General features: G+C 41.8%; 1 protein-coding gene across 4 annotated transcripts in view; it reads right to left on the reverse strand.

Moving 5' to 3' along the window:
* The window catches only part of LOC136871659 (high affinity cAMP-specific and IBMX-insensitive 3',5'-cyclic phosphodiesterase 8), a 1,461,726-nt gene that overhangs the window by 531,878 nt on the left and 906,750 nt on the right, over window positions 1–23,098 (reverse strand). For all 4 annotated transcript variants that reach the window (XM_068227181.1, XM_068227177.1, XM_068227179.1 and 1 more), the window contains exon 3: window positions 9,325–9,419. In XM_068227181.1, coding sequence (XP_068083282.1) covers window positions 9,325–9,419 — 95 coding nt within the window. The remainder of the gene's footprint in view (window positions 1–9,324; window positions 9,420–23,098) is intronic.

Consider the following 23,098-nt stretch of genomic DNA (forward strand, 5'->3'; position numbering starts at 1 on the left):
TTCCCTTAAGAGGTAAGACAATGTATCCTACTTGAGTGATACGAATTTCTTCCGAAGGTAGCTGCGGTTTGATGGAAGTAATTTCTATTCCTTCTTTGAATCAGTGGACTGTAAGAAAATAAAGACGCAAGCCGGCAGAATTTTATCATAAATAGTAATCTAAATCGATGTGATTATAAACTTGTATCGCGAAGATTATTTTATATCCACTGCAGCAGAGTCACTCATCAGTCAGAGAATTATTTAATAGTATCGACAATTTCAATTCAAGTATTTTCGCGCAGCCGTGCTCTAGAAATGTTTTATGGACAGCGCATCGCGGTGAAGCGAGCGTGTACGAACCGAGAGTGTACTTCAATCAGATTACCAGTACGTATTAGTCTGTCATTTGAGAACGAGAATGAAATACTAAGCTGCCTCTATATTGGAGCGTACGTCAGGTATTTTTATGATGGTGTAGTGGGATTGAAGAACACTCATTCCCTCAGGTATTCATCTCAATCTATTGAAACGACGTATGTATTGGCTACTTGGTCAAAGTAATGGCAGGAAATGAATGCACTAGTACCATAAATTGCGAAGTTACATTGGCGTCTAATTAGCATTATAGCTACAGAGTTTAAATATATAAATCCTCCAGCAGAGCAATGACAGAAACAATATACTTTATTTTTCTAAACAAATTACTACCACACTGTACTTCACAATGGATTCGAATATCTGAACTGCCCTTCACGTAGTTCTGTTACAGAGTTTTGCTAAACGTTCTGGCTATTTAATCTGCCCAGTACCGAGTAACCTCAGTACTTCAAATTAGTAATAACTTACCCTATGCCGTAACTTATCCCTCGAGGGAGAAATTATGTCCCAAACTTCCGTCTTTCAGATAGTTCAAACTTCACAGCACGGTGTTTACTCAACAGGGGTAAGGGTGTGAGGTAAAGTTTAAATGAACATCCCGAAGAGCATGTAGCGCCCTCTGGTGGCAGCATATCGTGCTACATAATCTGTACGATACAGTACAGTGTTGATACTGTATGTCAGAACCCTTGGATTTCCATAACTTTCTTATTCTTCAGTAGTAGTAGTTTTCACACTACACTGTACGCAAAATGACACTCTAATTAACTCCAGACACCGACCATATGGCAGTGGCACGCAGCTGTGAGCTTGCATTCGGGAGATAGTGGGTTCGAACCACATTGTCGGCTGTCCTGAATATGATTTTCCGTGGTTTCCCATTTTCATTTTCATTTTCGGTGGTCTGGGGGCTGTACCTTAAATAAGGCCTTTCCTATCCCGTCGTCACCATAAGAACTACCTGTGTCGGTATGACGTAAAGCGAATTGTAAACATACATTACATACATCCATTATCATACTCGTTGGCTGAACGGTCAGCGTACTGGCCTTCGGTTCAGAGGGTCCCGGGTTAGATTCCCGGCCGGGTCGGGGATTTTAACCTTAATTGGTTAATTCCAATAGCACGGGGGCTGGGTGTATGTGTTGTCTTCACCATCATTTCATCCTCATCACGGCGCGCAGGTCGCCTACGCGAGTCAGTAGGAAGACCTGCACCTGGCGAGCCGAATCCGTCCTGGGATATCCCGGCACTAAAAGCCATACGACATTTCATTTCATCCATTATCATCATTATAGACTGTTAGACTATACCTTTCAGCGATCAGTCTGCAACCCTCTGTGAATTTACTAAACATCGCCACAATCCTCTATTTGCAACTAGTGCTCTGGCCTCATTTAGTTCTATACCTCTTATAATTAAATCGTCAGAAACTCTAACCATCGTCGTCTTGGTCTCCCTCTTCTTTTCTTAGCCTCCACAACAAAGTCCATTATTCTCCAAGGTAACCTATTGTACCCGATGCATTTACTGGACGTATTAAAAATGGCGCCTACGGAAGGTAGAGGCCAGCCAAGGCAAAGAAATGTGTAATAGGATATCGATATTGATGTATGCTAGAAGGCCATGACTAATTTAAACCTACCACTATGAAGGCGGTGTACAATGGTGTAGAATCGATAGAATTGTTTTTAAAAAAATAAGAAGGATCAAACAGATTATTATAAAAACTGACTTAAAAAATTGACGTGGGAAGGACAAGATATCCCAAACCGCTCTCAAAAATAAGCAAGATTTGCAATATCTAACGTGAAATTTTAAGCTGAGAGGACGGAAATATTAAACGAAACGAAGAGATAAACGTTGAAATACCGTAAAGAGGGAATAAAATCCAGAAGTTTTGAAAAGTCCATCCAAGTACTTAGACGCAAAGTCGTTTGGAAACAAGAAGTTGATTGAGACGTGAGAGCTCGAGGTTGAGCTATATTTAGTGGAAATAATAGCAAGGACAGCCTAAATAAAGAAGCAATCACTATAAAAAAAATATATATATACTACGCAGTACCATGATGAATTCATATTTTCCAGAATCGACGCATATTGTCTACTGTGTTCCTGAACAGATGATGGCTTGCTAAATCGGCATAGACCAACCTGGAGGGAGATGTCATCCTGGCCGTTAAAACCACCCGACCCGTGTGGAGGAGGTCACTCTACTTGAGATACCAGTGGTGGAGATCCTGCCCAGTTCCCAATCCAAGGCCTGCGACCAGACCGAAGAGCAACTAAGGCCCGAGATATTGAATGGCGAGCTAATTAATAGTATTAAGTAGTATAATTTCTTATGTAGAGTATTACCAGTATATGCAATAGATCTGAATAGCCTAAGCGTGAGATAATTAAGTGTGCAGTGAATATAAGAAAGTGCAGTGTGAAATATTTAAGACGATATCTCGTGACAGAATGGTAACGTGTTTACTACATTATCTTATCCAAGGATGAAGGAATACGATTTAAAACAAGACATTGTGTAACAGCTGTTTTCAAAGAATCCCGGTTAGTTAGAAAGATCCATGAGTGATGTAATACCAGTCAAACCCAGTTACGTCACAGAGGGATGCATGTTGAATTGGTTAAGTTAAATTACCACACTCTTTGCTGTGTGAATATATTGAAAGAATAGATACTGAATTTGGGGTTATATGTTGAATTGTATGACAAAATGCGTTTTGAGGAACGAATTATGCGCTATTGGAGTGATACGTATCGTTTGTTTAATTAATATTGGAGGTTAAACGCGGTAATTATAGATGTTAAATGAATTAAATATGGGTTGAATTGAAGGTTAATAATGAAATAATGGAAGTATATATGGTATTTTGAATGATATATTGCGCAGATTAACAGGGAGTAAAACGTATATGATATATATAATGTGCGATATAGGAGCACATGTAAAGCGACTACGGAATATAAGTATGCCCCAGGGAGGAACTATAGCAAGGTATGGACAATAAAATTACGCATATTTTAATGAAGTGTGAAAGTGGTTTGACAATAATAACAACCGGTGATGGGTAAATGAATACATGATGGTATCATATTCTGAATGAATGTTAATTGCGTGGAAGATCAAACTTGTATGCAGCTAGTATGATAATGTAGTGTTGAAATATCTTTATGTAGGCATTTGCACATCTATATATGAAAAATGCTTGTTGGCTATATGTATATTGAGCTGGAATACGTTACATAAGAAATTATCTAGCTAGAGTAGGGAAATTATTCGAGATTTACGAAGGATATCATCGATGTTTTGTTGATCTGAAATATTATTAGAGCGAATATTTAGTTAGGAGCCGTAATTTAAGTGTCAATCGGACCGAGAAATTTAGTGCGTCATTCAATATTTCATTTTCTTCACTGTAGTCTACATCAACGAACTCAGATAATTTTCAATGTAACTTAGGTCACTGATATTTGTATTCAGGACACTATATTCAAATTCAGTTCATTTCCGCGATAACTTGAACAATGTAATGGTTGTATTTTTGATGAGGGTGTATAATTAACACCGTGAGTGATGGAATAACTTATTGATATACCGAATTTTGACCGTGGTCTGAAGACTTTGATGTAAAATATACTTAAGTGACCAGATGTAAATTTTAATAGGAAGATGAAACAAAGCAACAATTCATTTCAGGAATACGCGACCCAGAATGTTAAGATATGTAAACTTAGTTTAGGAGTAAGGCAGCGCTGACCTAGAATATTTGATTCAGTAATTAAAATATTTTTTTATTAGGTTGATAATTGGAAGATTATGAGCAATATTTGACATTAACCATTTCTTTCACGAATCTTGATAGTTTAATAAATGTGTTTCTTGATTAATTTTTATAGAATGGAACGAGTTTTCATTTATAATGGTAGTCAGTAGTTGTACTTAGTGACTAAGGTTCTCGTTATGCGGATGTGTTTTTCGAAAGGCTGACTGAAGTGTACGTTCGCAAAATCCACTACTGAGCGTTGAAATACGTAATTCTGAACCGCGTATGATACCGTTACTTTCTCTTTGAACACACGTTAAACCAAAACATAGAAAAATTAACCATTTTTCTGGAGGCATGAATACCCTGAGATATATAACTGACTAGTTGGGAAAATACTGTGGTAACCCTGACCCGTAGGGTGCACTATCCTCCCCCACTCGCCTCACATGAACCCACTACAGAAGCCGGTTTATGCGTACAGCTTCATCCATCGAGTTCATTCCTAACTTAGCCTTTGTCTCATCATTCTGAGTACCCTCCTGCCATTGTTACCACCTGTTTGTACCAGCAATCATTTTCGCTACTTTCATGTCTGTTACTTCTAACTTATGAATAAGATATCCTGAGTCCACCCAGCTTTCGCTCCCGTAAAGCAAAGTTGATCTGAAAACAGAATGATATAAAGATAGTTTCGTCCGGGAGATGACTTCCTTCTTACAGAATACTGTTGATCGCAACTGCGAGCTTACTGCATTAGCTTTACTACACCCTGATTCAATCTCACTTACTATACTACCATCCTGGGAGAACACACATCCTAAATACGTGAAATTATCTTCCTGCTCCAGCTTTGTATCACCAATCTGACATGCAATTATCTTGGATTTCCTACCTACTGATACCATTTTAGTCTTTGAAAGGCTAATTTCCATACCATACTCATTGCACCTATTTTCAAGTTGCAAGATATTTGACTGCAGGCTTTCGGCACAATCTGCCATCGTCACCATATACGAAAATGCTTACTATATTTCCACCTAATTGACTCTCTCCCTTCCACTTTATACCTTTCAACAGATGATCCATGTAAACTACGAACAACAAAGGTCTAATCCCTGTAGGTACCTGGAGGTAATGGTCCTCCCCGAAAATTCTCACGCTCCAGAACACTGCCCTTGAGACGGTAGAGGTGGGATCCCTCGCTGAGTCCGAGGGCAAAACCAACCCTGGAAGGTAAGCAGATTAAGAAAAAAAGAAAGAAAATACAAATGCTATTTTATAAGAAAAGAATAAACCATGAACAGAGATATTTTTAGAAAGAGGGTAGTAAGTATGGAAGGATTCCAAGAAGATTGAACAAGAAGCCTGCTGGGAAGTGCTCCGAGGACAGAAAGTAACAGCTTAGTGAAAGGATGAAAGAATATTGGAAGGAACCGAAGAGAAAACAACAAAGTATGAGGAACTGAATTGAAATTGGCACGTGGTCCTTAGCAGGCCTCATCGGAAAGAAAAACAAGGAAATAAAATAAAATAGCTATAATCTTGTATTTGAATATGTTACGTGCAGATAGTGTAACTGCTCATTTCATGAACTGGACATTGCGACCGCACAGTTGATAATGAGCAAAAGTTCGTAGTTTTACTACTCACTTTGTGAAATGAACAACAGTGCGTCTTTTTTACAATTGACTCCTGTTTTCCCTGTCATCCTTCATTCCAGTAACACTAATACCATTTCACCTGTCAGTCATTAATCATTGCCCCAGAGAGGTGTAACAGGCTTCGGCAGCCACGGCCGACTAACGAACACATTACCAACACTTACGACAGCAAAACAATATCAATGAACCTGGAAATGCGGTAATTTGCGGTATACAGCTTCCTGTCAGTGACTTAGGTGGCCAGCGCTCCAGTGGCATTATGGTGAAACCTTCCAATTACATCTTTATACTGGGCTCACAAGCGACTGTCAAGGCCGGTATAAGGAGCGCAGCGAGGGATCCAGTCGACCGTGCGGCAGCAAACATAGTTCCTATCCTCGCCGCTAGATGAGGGCTTCATTCATTCCATTCCTGACCCGGTCGAATGACTGGAAACAGGCTGTGGATTTTTCATTTTCATTTAGCAGTACATCAGTAAACGAAAAGGGCATTTCTCCACCAACGGTATACATGTATTTCAGTAAAAAATTATTTACAAGATTTTTTCGCTTTTAAATAGAACTGTTTTCATGCTTTACACGATTTTTTCTTCCTCCGTTAATATTTCCGTTGGCATTGAACCGAGATTCCCAGATATTTGTTCAGGACAGCTGACTGATAGGTCTGATGCTCACGCAGTCACTTCGGTGTGTAGAACTTGCACAGGAGGCAGTTAGCAACAAAGCAAAAGGGGAAAAGGAGAACTGACGTAGATACAGTCACGTTCTGTCAGTGTGTCTACTGTGCCGGTGAAGCAGGATGCAAAAAAGGTGTCTCTGCATACAACACTCCAATATGTAGGCGGCCTGAGGAAGAACTGTCTGAAGAAATAGGGGCATCAGGGAAGGTTATTTCAACCAAATTTGTCATAGGTTGCTGTTGGAAAATCATCCATCGAAGTCTACACTACTCTCTATCAAATTAGTGAGGTTCTGGAAGCTAGGAACAGTGAAATACCTGCAAGTATTAAGTTTCCAAACGTACATGGTACTAATACGCTCCCATTACATCATATGATGTGGAGCGATCGTTTCCATCGTATAAAACAATATTAACTGACAGAAGATGCAACTTTCTGTCAGAAAATATTAGAAATATACTTGTAGCGTATTGGCACTTGCGTTAAATCCAGCTGAAGTAACTAGTGAATTTTTCTCACTAAGTGTAAGGATTCATGATACTGGAAGACTTGCAATGCTTGTGATTGGTTGATTTATTTCACTTGGTGAGGCTCCTTGGCTGAATGGTCAACATACTGGTGTTCATTACAGAACACCCCGCATTCGATTCTTGGCCGGGCCAAGGATTTTAACTACGTTTGGTTAATTCCCCTGGTTCGAGGTTTGGGTTTCTGTTGTGTTCATCTCAGTACACATCCTCATGTACGCACAACCCACCATACTATCAATCACCACGGAATAACAATAGTAAATACACCCCTCCATAGGGTTGGCGTCAAGCAGGTCATCCGGCCATGAAACGGGGTCAAATAAATGTCAAGTGCCACCCCCCCCCCACAAAATTGCGGGAAAATCAAGAATAAGAAGAAGAAGACCGAATTTCACTTCGTCCAGCTCCTTGGCTGAATGGTCAGAGGGTCCCGGGGTCGATTCCCGGTCGTGTCGAGGTTTTTAACTGTATGTGTGTTTCTATTCGTCTTAATACATCTGCATACAAAACACCACACTACTACCAACCACCAATGAAATACGCAATAGTGAATACATTCCTGCACTCATAAGGTTGGTGTCAGGAAAGGCATCTTTCCATAAAATCAGGTCAAAGTAATATCATGTACCGACCCCAATAAACTGGAGAAAAGACCTGGAAGAAAAAAATAAATCGTGTTATTAAATATAGACGAAAGTGAATCTATATAGGCTAATTTTGTAAAAGACTATGTGAACCTTCTGTACTCGGTTAAGGGACAAATATACCTAACCATTAAAATATGTAATTCCTGTTAAAATACTTTTACATTTTTACAAATCTTTCTTCATATTGTTTCCCTTCCTAGTCATTGCCCATTATCAAGTTCGAAAGTAATATTTTTTTGGAGACAAGCTCTGGATATGCGTGATCGGCAAGACGGCAATTTATTAAATAGCATATTACAGAAAATATATTTGTGATCTTTCAGTGAGGATGTACTGAGCACATTGCTGAGTCAGGGTTGTGCATGCCTACCGATGACAGGCTCCAGTTACCTATTTTGGTCTACAATTAATGGTTGAAACTTACAGCTACACAGATTGTGGATTAAGGATTGACACAGTAATCTGTTGATGTGTGTTTGTATTTGTGTATTTTTGTATCGACATGCTAGCGTGAAGAGATGCTAAGTAGCCTATTATATTTTGTTAAAACGTATAAACGCATGACGATTTGCTACAGAAGCTACACAGTAATAAGTATTATTCCACTTCATAATTGTTCATAGGAGAGTCGAGCATGTTAAGTCCCTAAAACAATAAATCTTTCATTTTTAATTCATTGCTTATGGCAACCTTTAAAGTAAATATTTTTTTTCTTAGTACACGGCGAATACAAAGCATGGTGTTTCGAGCATTTTATGCCGCGTTGAACACATTTCATTATGTATGTCCTTATATACGTATGTATTGTACGGAGTAGCTGGATACCGTGGTTCAAATCCCGGTCACTCCATCTGAGATTTGTGCTGGACAAAGCGGAGGCAGGACAGGCTTTTCTCTGGCTACTCCGGTTTTGCCTGTCATATTCCATTCCAGCAACACTCTCCATTAACATTTCATCTATCAGTCATTTATCATTGTCCCAGAGGAGTGCGACAGGCTTCGGCAGCTGGCACATTTCCTATCCTCGCCGCTAGATGGAAGCTTGATTCATTTCATTCCTGACGCGGTTGAATGACTGGAAACAGGCTGTGGATTTTCATTTTCATTGTACGGAGTACCGTCGTTATGCACGTATTATGTACACCCCTTCAGGTTCGCGCTATCTGATAACATCCTGGTCTAGCCCTCGTAACAGCTGTTTCTCATGTACGCAGAACTGCGAGTCAGCCCGTGACCTTGACATGCCTAACCACGTACATCAGGGCCTATCAGGGTGGTGCATGCACTGTGCACGGTGCAAGAGACGACTTCGCTTGGTTGACCAAAGTGCAGACCCCACTCCTCGATTTGGAGCAATAGCGCTGTCTCTCTCTTTCTTCACGCCTGTCTCGCTTGCACCCCCTGTCTCCCTCTTCCTCACTTGCTCCGTAGCGCTCCAAATCCGAGCTGAGTTGAGCCGAGTTGAACCGAGCGTAGCCGAGTAGCCCAGAGACGAAGCGTTGGTCCGAGCCGAGCCGAGTGGGACCGATGCACTGTGCACAGGAAATCTGCGCCGCAGTTTGCACGCGTGATATTTTGACTTCCTTTTCTTTTAGTTCACTACAACAATATTCGATGAAGTTTCATCATTATTACAGGAATCAAACGAAATATTCTCAAATGTACTCTTACCTGCGGAAGGGATGGCCTGGGCACGGGCTGCACTGCCTTATCCTTCTCTGCGGCGCCTTTACGGAACCTCCAAGAGCGCGGCGAACTGCTGCTGCCTGCAACACAATCAGAAGAATACCTTTAAGACAAGAGCTAATGCTCATATAATATCTTCGTAATAATTAGGACGGAAATTCCTCAAGGCGGTATTATTGGACCTTGTTTTCTTATATAAATGATATGAGTAAAGAAGTGGAATCAGAGATAAGGCTTTTTGCGGATGATGTTATTCTGTATAGAGTAATAAATAAGTTACAAGATTGTGAACAACTGCAACATGACCTCGATAATGTTGTGAGATGGACAGTGCGCAAGGGTATGGTGATAAACGGGGTTAAAAGTCAGGCCGTGAGTTTCACAAATAGGAAAAGTCCTCTCAGTTTTAATTACTGCGTTGATGGGGTGAAAGTTCCTTTTGGGGATCATTGTAAGTATCTAGGTGTTAATATAAGGAAAGATCTTCATTGGGGTAAACACATAAATGGGATTGTAAATAAAGGGTACAGATCTCTGCACATGGTTATGAGGGTGTATAGGGGCTGTAGTAAGGATGCGAAGGAGAGGGCATATAGGTCTCTGGTAAGACCCCAACTAGAGTAAGGTTCCAGTGTATGGGACCCTCACCAGGATTACTTGATTCAAGAACTGTAAAATTTTCGAAGAAAAGCATCTCGATTTGTTCTGGGCGATTTCAGACAAAAAAGTAAGCGTTACAAAAATGATGCAAAGTTTGGGCTGGGAAGATTTGGGAGAAAGGAGATGAGCAGCTCGACTAAGTGGTATGTTCCGAGCTGTCCGCGGAGAGATGGCGTGGAATGACATTAGTAGACGAATAAGTTACAGTGGCGTCTTTAAAAGTCGGAAAGATTACAATATGAAGATAAAGTTGAAATTCAAGACGACAATGTCCGACTCGTTGGCTGAATGGTCAGCGTACTGGCCTTCGGTTCAGAGGGTCCCGGGTTCGATTCCCGGCCGGGTCGGGGATTTTAACCTTCATTGGTTAATTCCAATGGCCCGGGGGCTGGGTGTTTGTGCTGTCCCCAACATCCTGCAACTCACACACCACACATAACAGTATCCTCCACCACAGTAACACGCAGTTGCCTACACATGGCAGATGCCGCCCACCCTCATCGGAGGGTCTGCCTTATAAGAGCTGTAGTCGGCTAGAAATAGCCACACGGAATTACTATTATTATTATTATTATTATTATTATTATTATTATTATTATTATTATTATTATTATAAGACGACAAATTGGGGCAAATATTCATTTATAGGAAGGGGAGTTAAGGATTGGAATAACTTACAAAGTGAGATGTTCAATAATTTAAGAATCATTTAAGAAAAGACTAGAAAACAAAAGATAGGCAATCTGACATCTGGGCGACTGCCCTAAATGCAGATTAGTATTGATTGATTGATTGATTGATTGATTGATTGATTGATTGATTGATTGATTGATTGAGAATCGCTGCATGTTTCACGCAGAAATAATGAAAGGGAACAAGGCTATATATATAGGATGGTAGGAAACATCGTGAGCCCCGTGTATGAGCGTTGAGATTTGGTCATACCGATAAATAATTTGAAAAAATAATTAGGTATCTGAAGCCGTTGTCATTTTATCAGTTATTGAAGTTAGCCAATCAGATCACTTCGCGGGCGATGTTGCTCAATCAGCACGTGGCTTAAGACCAGCTTGGGAGCACACAGGATGGCGCCATAGCAAGTATGTTAGGATAACACCGGCTGAAACCTACGATGTGTTTTTGTTGGATGCTGATTTTCCGGCATGTTTCTCAAGCAAGTCTTTAGCCATGAGCAGACTTACAAAAACGCCTCGGAAAACCCATTTAAATTCGCAATCTGTTTGACTGACGTCAGCAGCTAATGGCGTAAGATATCCAATTACATTTTTAAAATTATTTATTAGTATGATCGACCATCTAACGCTCATATGCCCGGTTCACGTTGTTTCCGACCATCCTGTATTATAAAATTAAGTCCCCGTTTGATGTCTGTTTGGTGTTTGTACAGGCTCATCTCGAGTACCAATTGACAGGTTTCCACGCGGGTTTCATCACTGAATAGAGCCACCATCGATGGAGAGTTAGGTGGATGTAACATTAATCTATTACTAACGGTAGCAGAGCAGTAGTTATTTTAGGGAAGACAAAGAAACGGACATCCCACCCTTTCTTCGATTTACCTTCCCTAAACTGTTAACGACAGACCACAAGTATGTGTGGGAAAATAAGTGAGCATAAAAAGCACTTTAAAAAGCTAGGAGTGGGTACAAGGGGGGACAGTTTCGCAGGTCTTTCGTCACAAGAATAAACAATAGATTACGATATTTATAATCAGTTGGTTACTTATATGAAGGATCTAGAAAATCTTCATGTCCCGGAGCAGGAAATAAATTTTACAATTAGCATTCGCTTTGGCCGAGCATTCAAAAGTACTTCACCAGTTCAACAAAGAAAACAGAACTGCCGGAAAGCAGTTTTATTATGAGTATTATGTAAATACTAAGGAAAAAGAAAACACATTATGCATTATTTGTTTTGAGTCATTGGATGAAGAATGAGTGCAGTGTACCAAAAGCAAAGACTGGGCGCATGTTGGATGTGTAGACCAAGGGAATATATTGCATTTTTTTGTAATTATTGCAAAAATTAAACCAAAGTTGAAGTTAGTGGATGTCAATTCCAATAATTATGTGTTGTCGAGTTCATTCTGTATTTGTTTGATGTTAGTAATTTATTAGACATATATATCTTAGAAAATAGTAACTGGCCGGTACTGGAAGAAGATTTTTGTAGTCCTTGGAAATTAAGCTTCATTGTATTTTCAAGTATTATGAACTCGAAAGTTTTTATGGAAATCACACCCTGACATTGCAAAAGCATTTAATGAAGTACAAGATTATTGTATAAAAATCTCACACCGTACAGCATTTTAATTTTTATAAAGGAAAAAGTCAAGGTGGCCGGTACTCTAGGACTCTCCCCCTCTGCGTTCTATCGATATTGCCGGTACTTTATTTACAACCCTCGTACTTACCGTTATTTTAGTGAAAACGCAGGATGGTTTAATTATCGCACGGGGAAATAGGAGCAAGCTAACAGTAGTGGTCAGAAGGGTCTTAGGAAAAGGTCGCACCACGAGGAAAACAACTAACGTCGTTTGCAAGTACATATTATAAGGCCTATCACCATAAATTCAAAATCGATGAAGACGCTTGTTGTTTAAAGCGGCCTAACATCTAGGTCATCGCCTCCTAACGGTACGAAAAGAGACGAAATGTAACGACAATTTAAAAGTCCAAAACTGACCCACTCGCCAGAATTCAAAATAACCAGCAATATTGAAAGTTAAAAATAATTCCAAAATGAATCCACTGACTAGAATTAAAGAAAAGAGACAATGAACAATGATTATGAACTTAAAACAATCAGTGGATTCGACCCGCAATGCCCCACCTTACCAGAAATTATCTAGTAGTATATACTGACCAAGGGGCTGCTTCCAAAACACAGTCCTGAATCGATGATGCTTGTTGTCTAATGGAGTCCAAAATCCAGGTACTTATCGCTAGGAAAATAAGAACCATAAGATTTATCACGTAGCGGTACTAATCATGAGTAACGTAGACTTACGATGTTTCACACGTTGTGGTACTAGCACAGGCCATGAAGGCCCTTGGAGGTGTGGAAGGTAAATGCTTTCACTATCCGTAACCTCGGTACTTGTTGGGGTAGAGTGGTTAGCTCTACGCCTGGCCGCCAGAAATTAACCTGGTACTCGTTTTTGGTGTAGGCTGAGTGAACCTCAGGGCCAGGTGCATCTCCGGAAGTGGAAATCTCGTTTCTTGAATTTTACGACTTCCTGACGGGGATTCGAACCCACGTCCTTCCGGGCGAACCGAGCACGCCTTTACCGCCTCGGCCAAGCAGCCCCTACATTGTGGTATTACTCACAGTTAATTTAACACGCACACGTAACGCAGACGTAAGGTGTTTCTCACATTACGGCACCACTCATCGGCAACGCAAACCTATGGTGTTCCTCGCATAGTGAGTACTAATCCCAGGCAACGCCCAGACTCGTGGTGTTTCTACAATGGTACTAATCCCGGGCAACGCCCAGACCCATGGTGTTTCTCACAATGGTACTAATCCCAGGCAACGCCCAGACCCGTGGTGTTTCTACAATGGTACTAATCACAAACAACGTAAGCCCGTGGCGTTCCGCATATACTGGTACTAATCACGGTTACTGTAAAAACCATACTGATTCACCCTCTATTGTTGCTAATCACAAACCTTTTGTGTACCTGACATTTGTGGTACTACTCGCAAGTAAAGGCGACCCGTGTTGTTCCTCCCGTGATAGTACGAATTATAAGTAATCTCATGGTTCTAATTCAATCATCCCTTGGTCACACCTTTTTTTTTTTTTTTGCTATTGGCTTTACGTTGCACCGACACATATGTCTTATGGCGACGATGGGACAGGAAAGGGCTAGGACTGGGAAGGAAGCTGCCGTGGCCTTAATTTTAGGTACAGCCCCAGCATTTGCCTGGTGTGAAAATGGGAAACCACGGAAAACCATCTTCAGGGCTGCCGACAGTGGGGTTCGAACCTACTACCTCCCGAATACTGGATACTGGCCGCACTTAAGCGACTGCAGCTATCGAGCTCGGTAGGTCACACCTTTTAGTCGCCTCTTGCGACAGGCAGGGGATACCGTGGGTGTATTCTTCGTCTGCGACCCCCATCCACAGGGGAAATTCAAAATTGCTCCACTAGATAATAATGCTTTATTGAAATACAGAATCATTTGCTATTTTTATCGTGTCCGTGTTAGTAATAGGTATATACAAATAACAGAAGTGTAATTCATAAGCTTACAATGCACGTCAGTTCAGATTTCTTGGACGATATTCCCAGTAACTTGTGCATCGCCCTGTACGTAACGCGGCCTCATTCCAGCTGATCGCTCACGCTTCTTTACTAACATGTTGAATATCTAGTCTGCTAACTCCTCTCATCACAATAGGGAATATTGTCGACTTGACTCCTATTCATGTGCTTCAGGAAGAATCACTCAGCGAGATAGAGCTCTGCCAGCCACACACATACACACAATGTATGGAAGATTTAACGACCACCCGGCTGTATTCAAATCACTCAAGTAAGCACTTCAAGCGACTGCGGCACTGATCATATCTTCGATGCTGCCACGTTACTCTCCCCGGAAGGAATATATAATTCATCTTATAAAATCATGAAGTTTGCAGTTTTTTAAAATGCTATTTGTTCGGGGCGACGACCTATAGAGATCGTTTGCCCCTACTTCCATCATGTGATATGAACCTGCATGTAATTGGAATGGAGGAAGAGTAGAATGTTGACTGTGAGGAAAGGAACGTTAAGGACGACGCAAACACCCAGCCCCCAGGCCAGGGATATTAACACAGTCTAATATATACAGTCGCGAAGCTCTAATAAGAGGAAGGTTCATCCACTTGACAGCTGGAGCAACACTAGCACCTCTAGCGGCTACGTAGAGGCAACTTGCTAGCAGACAACAGGGAACGAATTACCACTACAGTCTAAAAATGGTCACAACTTCTGAACCATTCATGCAAATAATGTCCTGACAAGGTTATTGTAATCCTTACGAAATAGTGGAGGAGGTCAAACAATTTATTTCGATGAGGAGTTCGAGGATAATATCGAAATATTTATTTAATCTTAAGGAGTTATGTTTTTTTACCGCGGACTATAACATAAAATCGCTTCTAGACATCAAACGGTTCGAAATAGGTGTATACTTTTGCGGACTTTTTTTGTAGAGGTGTTTATGCTCTACAATTCGTTCGCTTACACTTCGGGTCTATCGTTGACGGCTTAGGCAGCGTAAGCCAAGAAAGCAAGTGACCGACCATGGTAGAGCGCTGGCCTTCTTAGCCCAACTTGACAGGTTCCATGTCGGTCGGTCCGTCACTTGCTTTCTTGGCTTACGCTGCCTGAACCGTCAACGATAGACCCCAAGTGTAAGCGTACGAATTGTAGAGCATAGAAACCTCTACCAGAAAGTCCGGGATGGTATATACCTATTTCGAACCGGTTGCCCTCTAGAAGCGATTTTGTTATAGTCCGCGGTAAAGAAAAATAACTCCTTAAGATTAAATAAATATTTCGATATTATCCTCGAACTCCTCATCGAAATAAATTGTTCGACCTCCTCCACTATTTCATAAGGATTACAATAATCTTATCAGGACATTATTTGCATGAATGGTTCAGAAGTTATGACCATTTTAGACTGTAGTGGTAATTCGTTCCCTGTTGTCTGCTAGCAAGTTAACTCTACCTCGCCGCTTGGAGCACTGTAGTCGCTCGGATGAAAAATATCATCAGAGCTTTGCGACTGTATATACTGTATTAGACTGTGATATTAATCATTTACAATTTAAAACTCCCGAACCAGCCGGGAATCGAACCCGGGTCCACCGGGTGACAAGCGGCCGCGTTGCCCCCTACACCGCGGGGTCGGACCAAGTTTGCAGTTAATTCATCATCCTTTATCATTCTATGTAAATATTACAAGTCTGGATTTTTATGTAATATCACAGTGCGAAATATGTACACAATGTAGCAAATATCAGTGAAATATGTAATAAATTAATGCAGAAAATATACAAAAATGTTCGTATACTCCTTTTATTATGACTTATGTTTGTGACATGAGACAGTAAAATTGTTTTAAATACCTCCATAGTTTATGAAAAAATCGTCGTTGTTGCATTAGATAATTTATACAGCCTACTGCCTTCAAATTTTGACAGTATTAGACAATCTAATTGAAAGGATAACAAAAAATTTAAAAAATTGATGCTTGTTTAAAGGGGCCTAACATCTAGATCATCGACCCCAAATGGTACGAAATGAGACTAAATTTATTGACAATTTAAAAGTCCAAAACTCATCCACTGACCAGAATTTAAAACGTGATGATGAAGAATGAATGGATGAATAGCAAAGCAAAAAGCAAAGTCACCTTCGTACAGGCCATGAAGGCCCTTGGAGGAGTGGAAGGTAAAGGCTTCCATCATTGTTAACCTCGGCACGTGATGGTGTAGAGTGGTTAGCTCTACGCCCGGCTGCCTTTGCCCCCAGGAATTGACCTGGTACTCATTTTTGGTGTAGGCTGAGTGAACCATATGCACCTCTGGAAATGGAAATCTCGTTTCTTAAATTTTACTACCTGACGGGGATTCGAACCCACGTCCTTCAGGGCGAACCGAGAACGCCTTTGCCGCCTCGTCCAGGCAGCCCCTTGAATGGATGAATATGAATGTAAAAAATAAATTGATCAAACTCGCAATAGTGAAAATTAAAAATAGTTTCAAAATGAATCCACTGATTAGAATACAAAAATAGAGACAATGAAGAATGATTATGAACTTAAAACAATCAGTGGATTCAACTCGCAATATCCCACCTTCCCAGAAACTAAAACAAGGTATATACTGACCAAAGGGCTGCTTCCAAAGCATAATCCTGAATCAATTATGCTTCTTCTCTAAAGGGATCCAAAATCCAGGTCAACGGCCCCTCATAATGGTACTTATGGTTAGGAAATAAGAACCACGCTATTTCTCGTGTAGCGCTACTAAGCATGAGTAACATAGACTTACGGTGTTCCACACATTATGGTACTACTCACAGGTAACGCAGACCTATGCTGTTTCTCATAATAATGGCGTCACTCATAGGCAACGCAAACCCATGGTGTTCCCCACATAGGTGTACTAATCACGGGCGCCGGTATTCCCGTGGTATTCCTCACGTAGTGGGTACTAATCACAGGCAACGTAAGCCCGTGGTGTTCTGCACAGAGTAGTACTAATCACGGGTACTGTAATACCATCACTGATTCACCCTCTTTTCCTACTTTTAACAAACCTATTGTGTACCTAATATAGTGGTACTACTCGCAAGTAAAGGCGACCCATGTTGTTACACTTAGCCTCATGGTTATAATTCAATCATAGCTTAGTCGCCTCTTACGACAGGCAGGGTCTACCGTGGGTGTATTGTTCATCTGGGTCCTCCACCCCAGGCGGTTGTGTTGTTTGGTCCGCGAGAGCTACTTTAATTTGCTCAAGTCCGCCGGCAAGCAGGTTAGGACACTCCTATCCGCAACCTGGGACGCGCCACGCGTGAGTACCACCTCTCCCCCTGCTACGCCAACGTAGTAGGTTCGTGGCTTCAAATATTTAAAAATAATGTTATGCACTATAAATCGCGGAGTAGATTACACAATGTATTGTTGTATATAATGCCCTGTTGCTCTCATGCACTGAAAATGAAACAAATAAATTTTACTGAATAAAGTTAATACAGAATCTGTCTTTAAACCCCTAAGTAACACAAATAGTACGGTAACATTTTTTATCGTGATGCGCAGTGTGTCACCGAGTGTTTCTCCATGTTTTCCAGTGTGATGTTTCGGCGGTGATCCGATAAAATCTCTTGTATGCTCAGAAGGAACGTTCTGCGTCACAAGAAGTCACCGTTGCATTCTTTACAACTAGCTGGGTGAAATATCTTCCGGGAGATCTTCTTGTTCGCCACTAATGACCTTGTAAACAGACAGACAGCTTGAATAACCTAGATTTCGTTTCAAGACTGCATGGAGTTTCTTACAAACTCTGACCAATGAAGAGCACCTAGCCATCCCAGGAGTTTTTGAGAAAGGATTAGTACTGTTGTATGCAGCTGAAGAACTCGGACCTACTGTACTTCACAGACAAAGGTTTAAAACCACAATTGTAAAGGATATTTGCTTTACGTCGCACCGACAGATAGGTCTTATGGCGACGATAGGCCTAGGCATGGGAAGGAAGCGGCGTGGCCTTAATTAAGGTACAGCCCCAGCATTTGCCTGGCGTGAAAATGGGAAACCACGGAAAACCATTTTCAGGGCTGCCGACAGTGGGATTCGAACCCACTATCCCCCGGATGCAAGCCCGCAGCTCCGCGCTCCTAACCGCACGGCCAACTCGACCGATACTACAACTCCTAAATACCCTCATACGCATATCCGGAGATCTGTGACCTTTATTTACAACCCCAATGATGTGATTAGACGAATGGAGATATTTCCTTATATTAACACCTACGTACTACAGTGATCCCCGTGAGGTACTGTCACCCCATCAACACAGTAATTAACACTGAGAGGAATTTTTCGTCTGGGTGAAACTTACAACCGGACTTTTCATACCGTTTACCGTCATACCATTCTCTGCTGTCCGTCTTTACAACACTGTCGAGGTTGTTTTGCAGACATTTACAATCCTGTAACGCATTAACTGCTCTATAGTATAATATTATCTGCAATTGCGCAAATCAACTAATGCTAGAAGTGGCCTCTTGACATCATAGGAACAAAAGGCTACTAATAGTCTAACTGTCTTAATACGATTAGGTCGGCCAGACGTAGAAATAACGAAGCAGGGGTGGCTGAGTCGGGTAGCATGCAAGTCGGCATCTTATGCCTCTGTGGATCAGTGGTAGTGTTGGCCTCCGGATCCCAATATAGCGGGTTCAATTCCGGCAGAGGTAGTCGGATTTTTGACTCCATTTCGTACGATGTCGGTATGTAAAAGATCTCTGGTGACATATTTGGTGTTTACCCGACACAATTCATTAAAACTCAGTCATAGACGCGCGACAGAGATTCTGTTCACTCTGCCATCTAGAAGGCCTAGAGTAAAACGCAACGTCGAATTTGACCAACAGCCAGCCAGATGAAGTCAAATTAAAATGTCTGCACACGATATTATTATTATTATTATTATTATTATTATTATTATTATTATTATTATTATTTTAAAATTTATTTGACCGAGCTCGACAGCTGCAGTCGCTTAAGTGCGGCCAGTATCCAGTATTCCGGAGATAGTGGGTTCGAGCCCCACAGTCGGCAGCCCTGAAGATTTCCCATTTTCACACCAGGCAAATGCTGGGGCTGTAATTTCATTGAGGCCACGGCCCCTTCCCTCCCACTCCTAACCCTTTCCTATCCCATCGTCGCCATAAGACATATCCGTGTCGGTGAGACGTGAAGCAACTTGTAAATATCTATATTATTTTATAGTCGTTATTTTGAAATTTACGTGATTTCGCTCTTATCAGTGCTATATTGTGTAACCTTATTTCAATGCTAAATACAGCTAATGTGGCACTCGGAATGAATATGTGCTTCCTACTGGTGTGATTGTTTGGAACGTTGGGTAAACATATCTTCTGTTACCTCAGTCTGCATACGTACCATTACCATGGCAACGCGATGCCGTATAATTATGGTCTGCGAGCAGCTGAGATCCAAGTTGTTGAGGATGTTTTGTATTGAGGCGTAGTCCACCTGGTGCCAATGATCGGTAAGGCGTCTTGTCTGACACTGCGGTTAGCCGTTTCGAGTCACGTTAGTGGGGAAAAAAAGCAGAAACAATTTGATGATGATGATGCTTGTTGTTTAGAGGGGCCTAACATCGAGGTCATCGGCCCCTAATGGTACGAAATGAGATAACAACAAAAAATGAAAAGCATCCACTGACCAAAAAAAGAAGTCATGACGAATGAATGGATGGACATGAACACAACAAAAACAAAAACAAAAATCAGTGGATCAGACTCAAAAAAGATTGTAAATAATAGTAGTAGTGACCAAGGGGTCCGACTCGTTGGCTGAATGGTCAGCGTACTGGCCTTCGGTTCAGAGGGTCCCGGGTTCGATTCCCGGCCGGGTCGGGGATTTTAATCGCTCCTGATTAATTCTTCTGGCTCGGGGACTGGGTGTATATGTCCGTCCCAACGCTCTCCTCATCATATTCAGACAACACACTACACTACCAACCACCACAGAAACACGCAATAGTGCTTACATCCCTCCATAGAGGGTTGGCGTCAGGAAGGACATCTGGCCGTAAAAACAGGGCCAAATCCACATGTGCGACGCAGTTCGCACCCGCGACCCCACAGGTGTGAGAAAAGCGGCAGGAAAAGAAGAAAAGAAGTGACCAAGGGACCACTTATAAAGCACAATGATGCTAATGGCACTTATCGGTAGTAAAGGAGAACCATGATATTTCTCAAGCTGCGGTACTAATCAAAGGTAGCGTAAACTCACGGTGTTCCAAACATTAAGGTACTACTCACAAGTATTGTACGTCGTGAAGGTAACGCAGACCTATGGTGTTTCTCACACAATGGCGCCACTCATAGCCAACGCAAACCGATGACGTTCCTCACCTAGGTGTACTAATCACGGGCGCCGGTATTCCCGTAGTGTTCCTACAGAGTGGGTACTAATCACTGGCAACGCAGACCTACGGTGTCGCTCGTATAGTGGTACAACTCACAGGCTACGCCCAGACGCGTGGTGTCGCTCACACGGGTACTACTCACAGGCAACGCCCAGACCTGTGGTGTTGCACACACGCGCACGACTCACGGGTACTGGAAACCCACACTGAACCCCACTCGAGTGCTACGAATCACAAAACTATGGAGTACCTAACAGAGTGGTACTACTCGCAAGTAAAAGCGACCGATGGTGTTCCGCGCGTGATGGTACTAATCAAAAGTAGTTTCATGGTTCTAATACAATCATTCCTTGGTCGCCCCTTTTAGTCGCCTCTCACGACAGGCAGGGGATACCGTGGGTGTATTATTCGTCAGCCTCCCCCACCCACAGGGGGTGTGTGTTTGGTCCGCGAGAGGTATTTTATTTCCCTCAAGTCCGCCGGCAAGCCGGTTAGGACTCCCCTATCCGCCACCTGCGACGCGCCACGTGGGAGTATCACCTCTCCCCCTGCTACGCCTGCGTAGCAGGTTCGTGGCAGAAACAATTTGGCCGGCAGGGTAGGAAGGCGGTGGTATATAATTTCTAACCACTAGATGGCGTTCCAAGAACCTGAGTTCAATACCAAACCTATCCGCATATGCAGTGAGAACATATGACGCTGTTGATGGTAATTCGTCTGTCGGATGGAGACTTTAAACCTTCAGCAGATCCCTTGGTGTTATTCGACAGGAATAGACATCACCAGTGCCACCAGACACTCGGTGGTGCAGGTCACCCATGAGTGTCAACAGGCCTCGTCGTAAGCACACACCTCATCAGCGAGGCGTGAGCAATTTTTCTTTAGATTATACACAGTGCTTGATAAAATATAACTCAGTTATACTGATATTTTCTTTATTAATTTCTGGAAAATTTACAGTTCGTCATGTATAGAGGTAAGAACTATTTTCGCAGTTAAAGATGCTACGTTTTGGTGCATTAAATTTTAGGGGAAAATTGGGCATTAATTAAAATGGTAGGCTAATACCAGATCTGAATATCGTGCAAGTACAAACTGGGTTGAAAGGACAGGCGACTTATTCAAGAAAATTTGATAAATGCGTCTATGATAAGACTTCTTGGCTGTGTGGTTGTGACGGAGCCAATCGCTTATGCTGTTGTGTGTGTTTCTTGTCCGGCATTTGTTTAATATAATATGTGCACATATTTTTATAATTCATTGCATTTACGTAAATCTAGGTCACTGACAGCCCCCACCCAACTCACACATTCACAACCTACCAGCCGACACTGCAACAAGACCTAGCCGCGAATAGACGGTTTGGAATAACTTGCCTCATTCATACATTGATGAAAAGGATAACGATCTATAACGAAAGTGTATCATCTGATAAGCTGTAAACAATTTCCATGTGTATGAATTCACAGAATGGATAGCAGCAGTATGACGAAATTCTTATAGCAGAAACACAACAAAACACTCTTCTCTCCTGTCGACTTTGGCAGTTGTTTTCTTTATCCTTACGTCGCTCAAGTATCGAGGCTCCATCGCCTTTAGGACAAATGTGTCAGTTTCTTCAGCTGACAGACTTCATCACAGTCGACACGTAGCAACATTGTGTACAGAGCAATAAAGGAACTTCGCACGGGCGTAGAAGAAATTATATCGACGTTAGCTGTATTGACTGACACATCTGATCCAGATTGATGTGAAACTGTAAACATCCTGCTTTCGAGATGGACACGGCTCGGCCATTTTAGGTTACAACACAACAGCCTGCCAATGTGAGATATGTCATTTCCTGTCTCTGAATCTCATGATCATTAGTTCAAATTACGTTCTTAGCAGGCATTTTAGAAATAATTCAGCGATGAAGCAAAACGAGACTCAGCTCTAACCTGTAAAATACAAAACCTAAATCAGGTACTTTACAAATTTTGATTTCTAATTCTTCATTCATTCTTAGAACCCGTTTCATGTTAAAATGATATTCCTGCGTAGGGTGACCAGTTGAAAATAGGTAAGAATAGAGAACAAAACTACTTAAAAAGGAGGACAACGCCGGAAAAATGATCCCCCTGTGGGTGGGGGTGGCAGAATAACACCCATGGTATTCCCTGCCGGTCGTAAGAGGAGACTAAAAGGACCCCAGAGACTCTCGACTTGGGAGCGTGGGTTGGCAACCACGTGTCCTTAGCTGAGACCTGACATTGCTTCCACTTACTTGTGACAGGCTCCTTACTTTCAACTATCCTATCTGACCTCCCTTGGTCAGCTCTTGTTCTTTTCGACCCCGACGGTATTAGAGCACTCGAAGCCTAAGGGAGTCTCATTTTCACGC

The sequence above is a fragment of the Anabrus simplex genome, chromosome 4, assembly GCF_040414725.1.
Source record: "Anabrus simplex isolate iqAnaSimp1 chromosome 4, ASM4041472v1, whole genome shotgun sequence".
Classification (NCBI taxonomy): domain Eukaryota; kingdom Metazoa; phylum Arthropoda; class Insecta; order Orthoptera; family Tettigoniidae; genus Anabrus; species Anabrus simplex.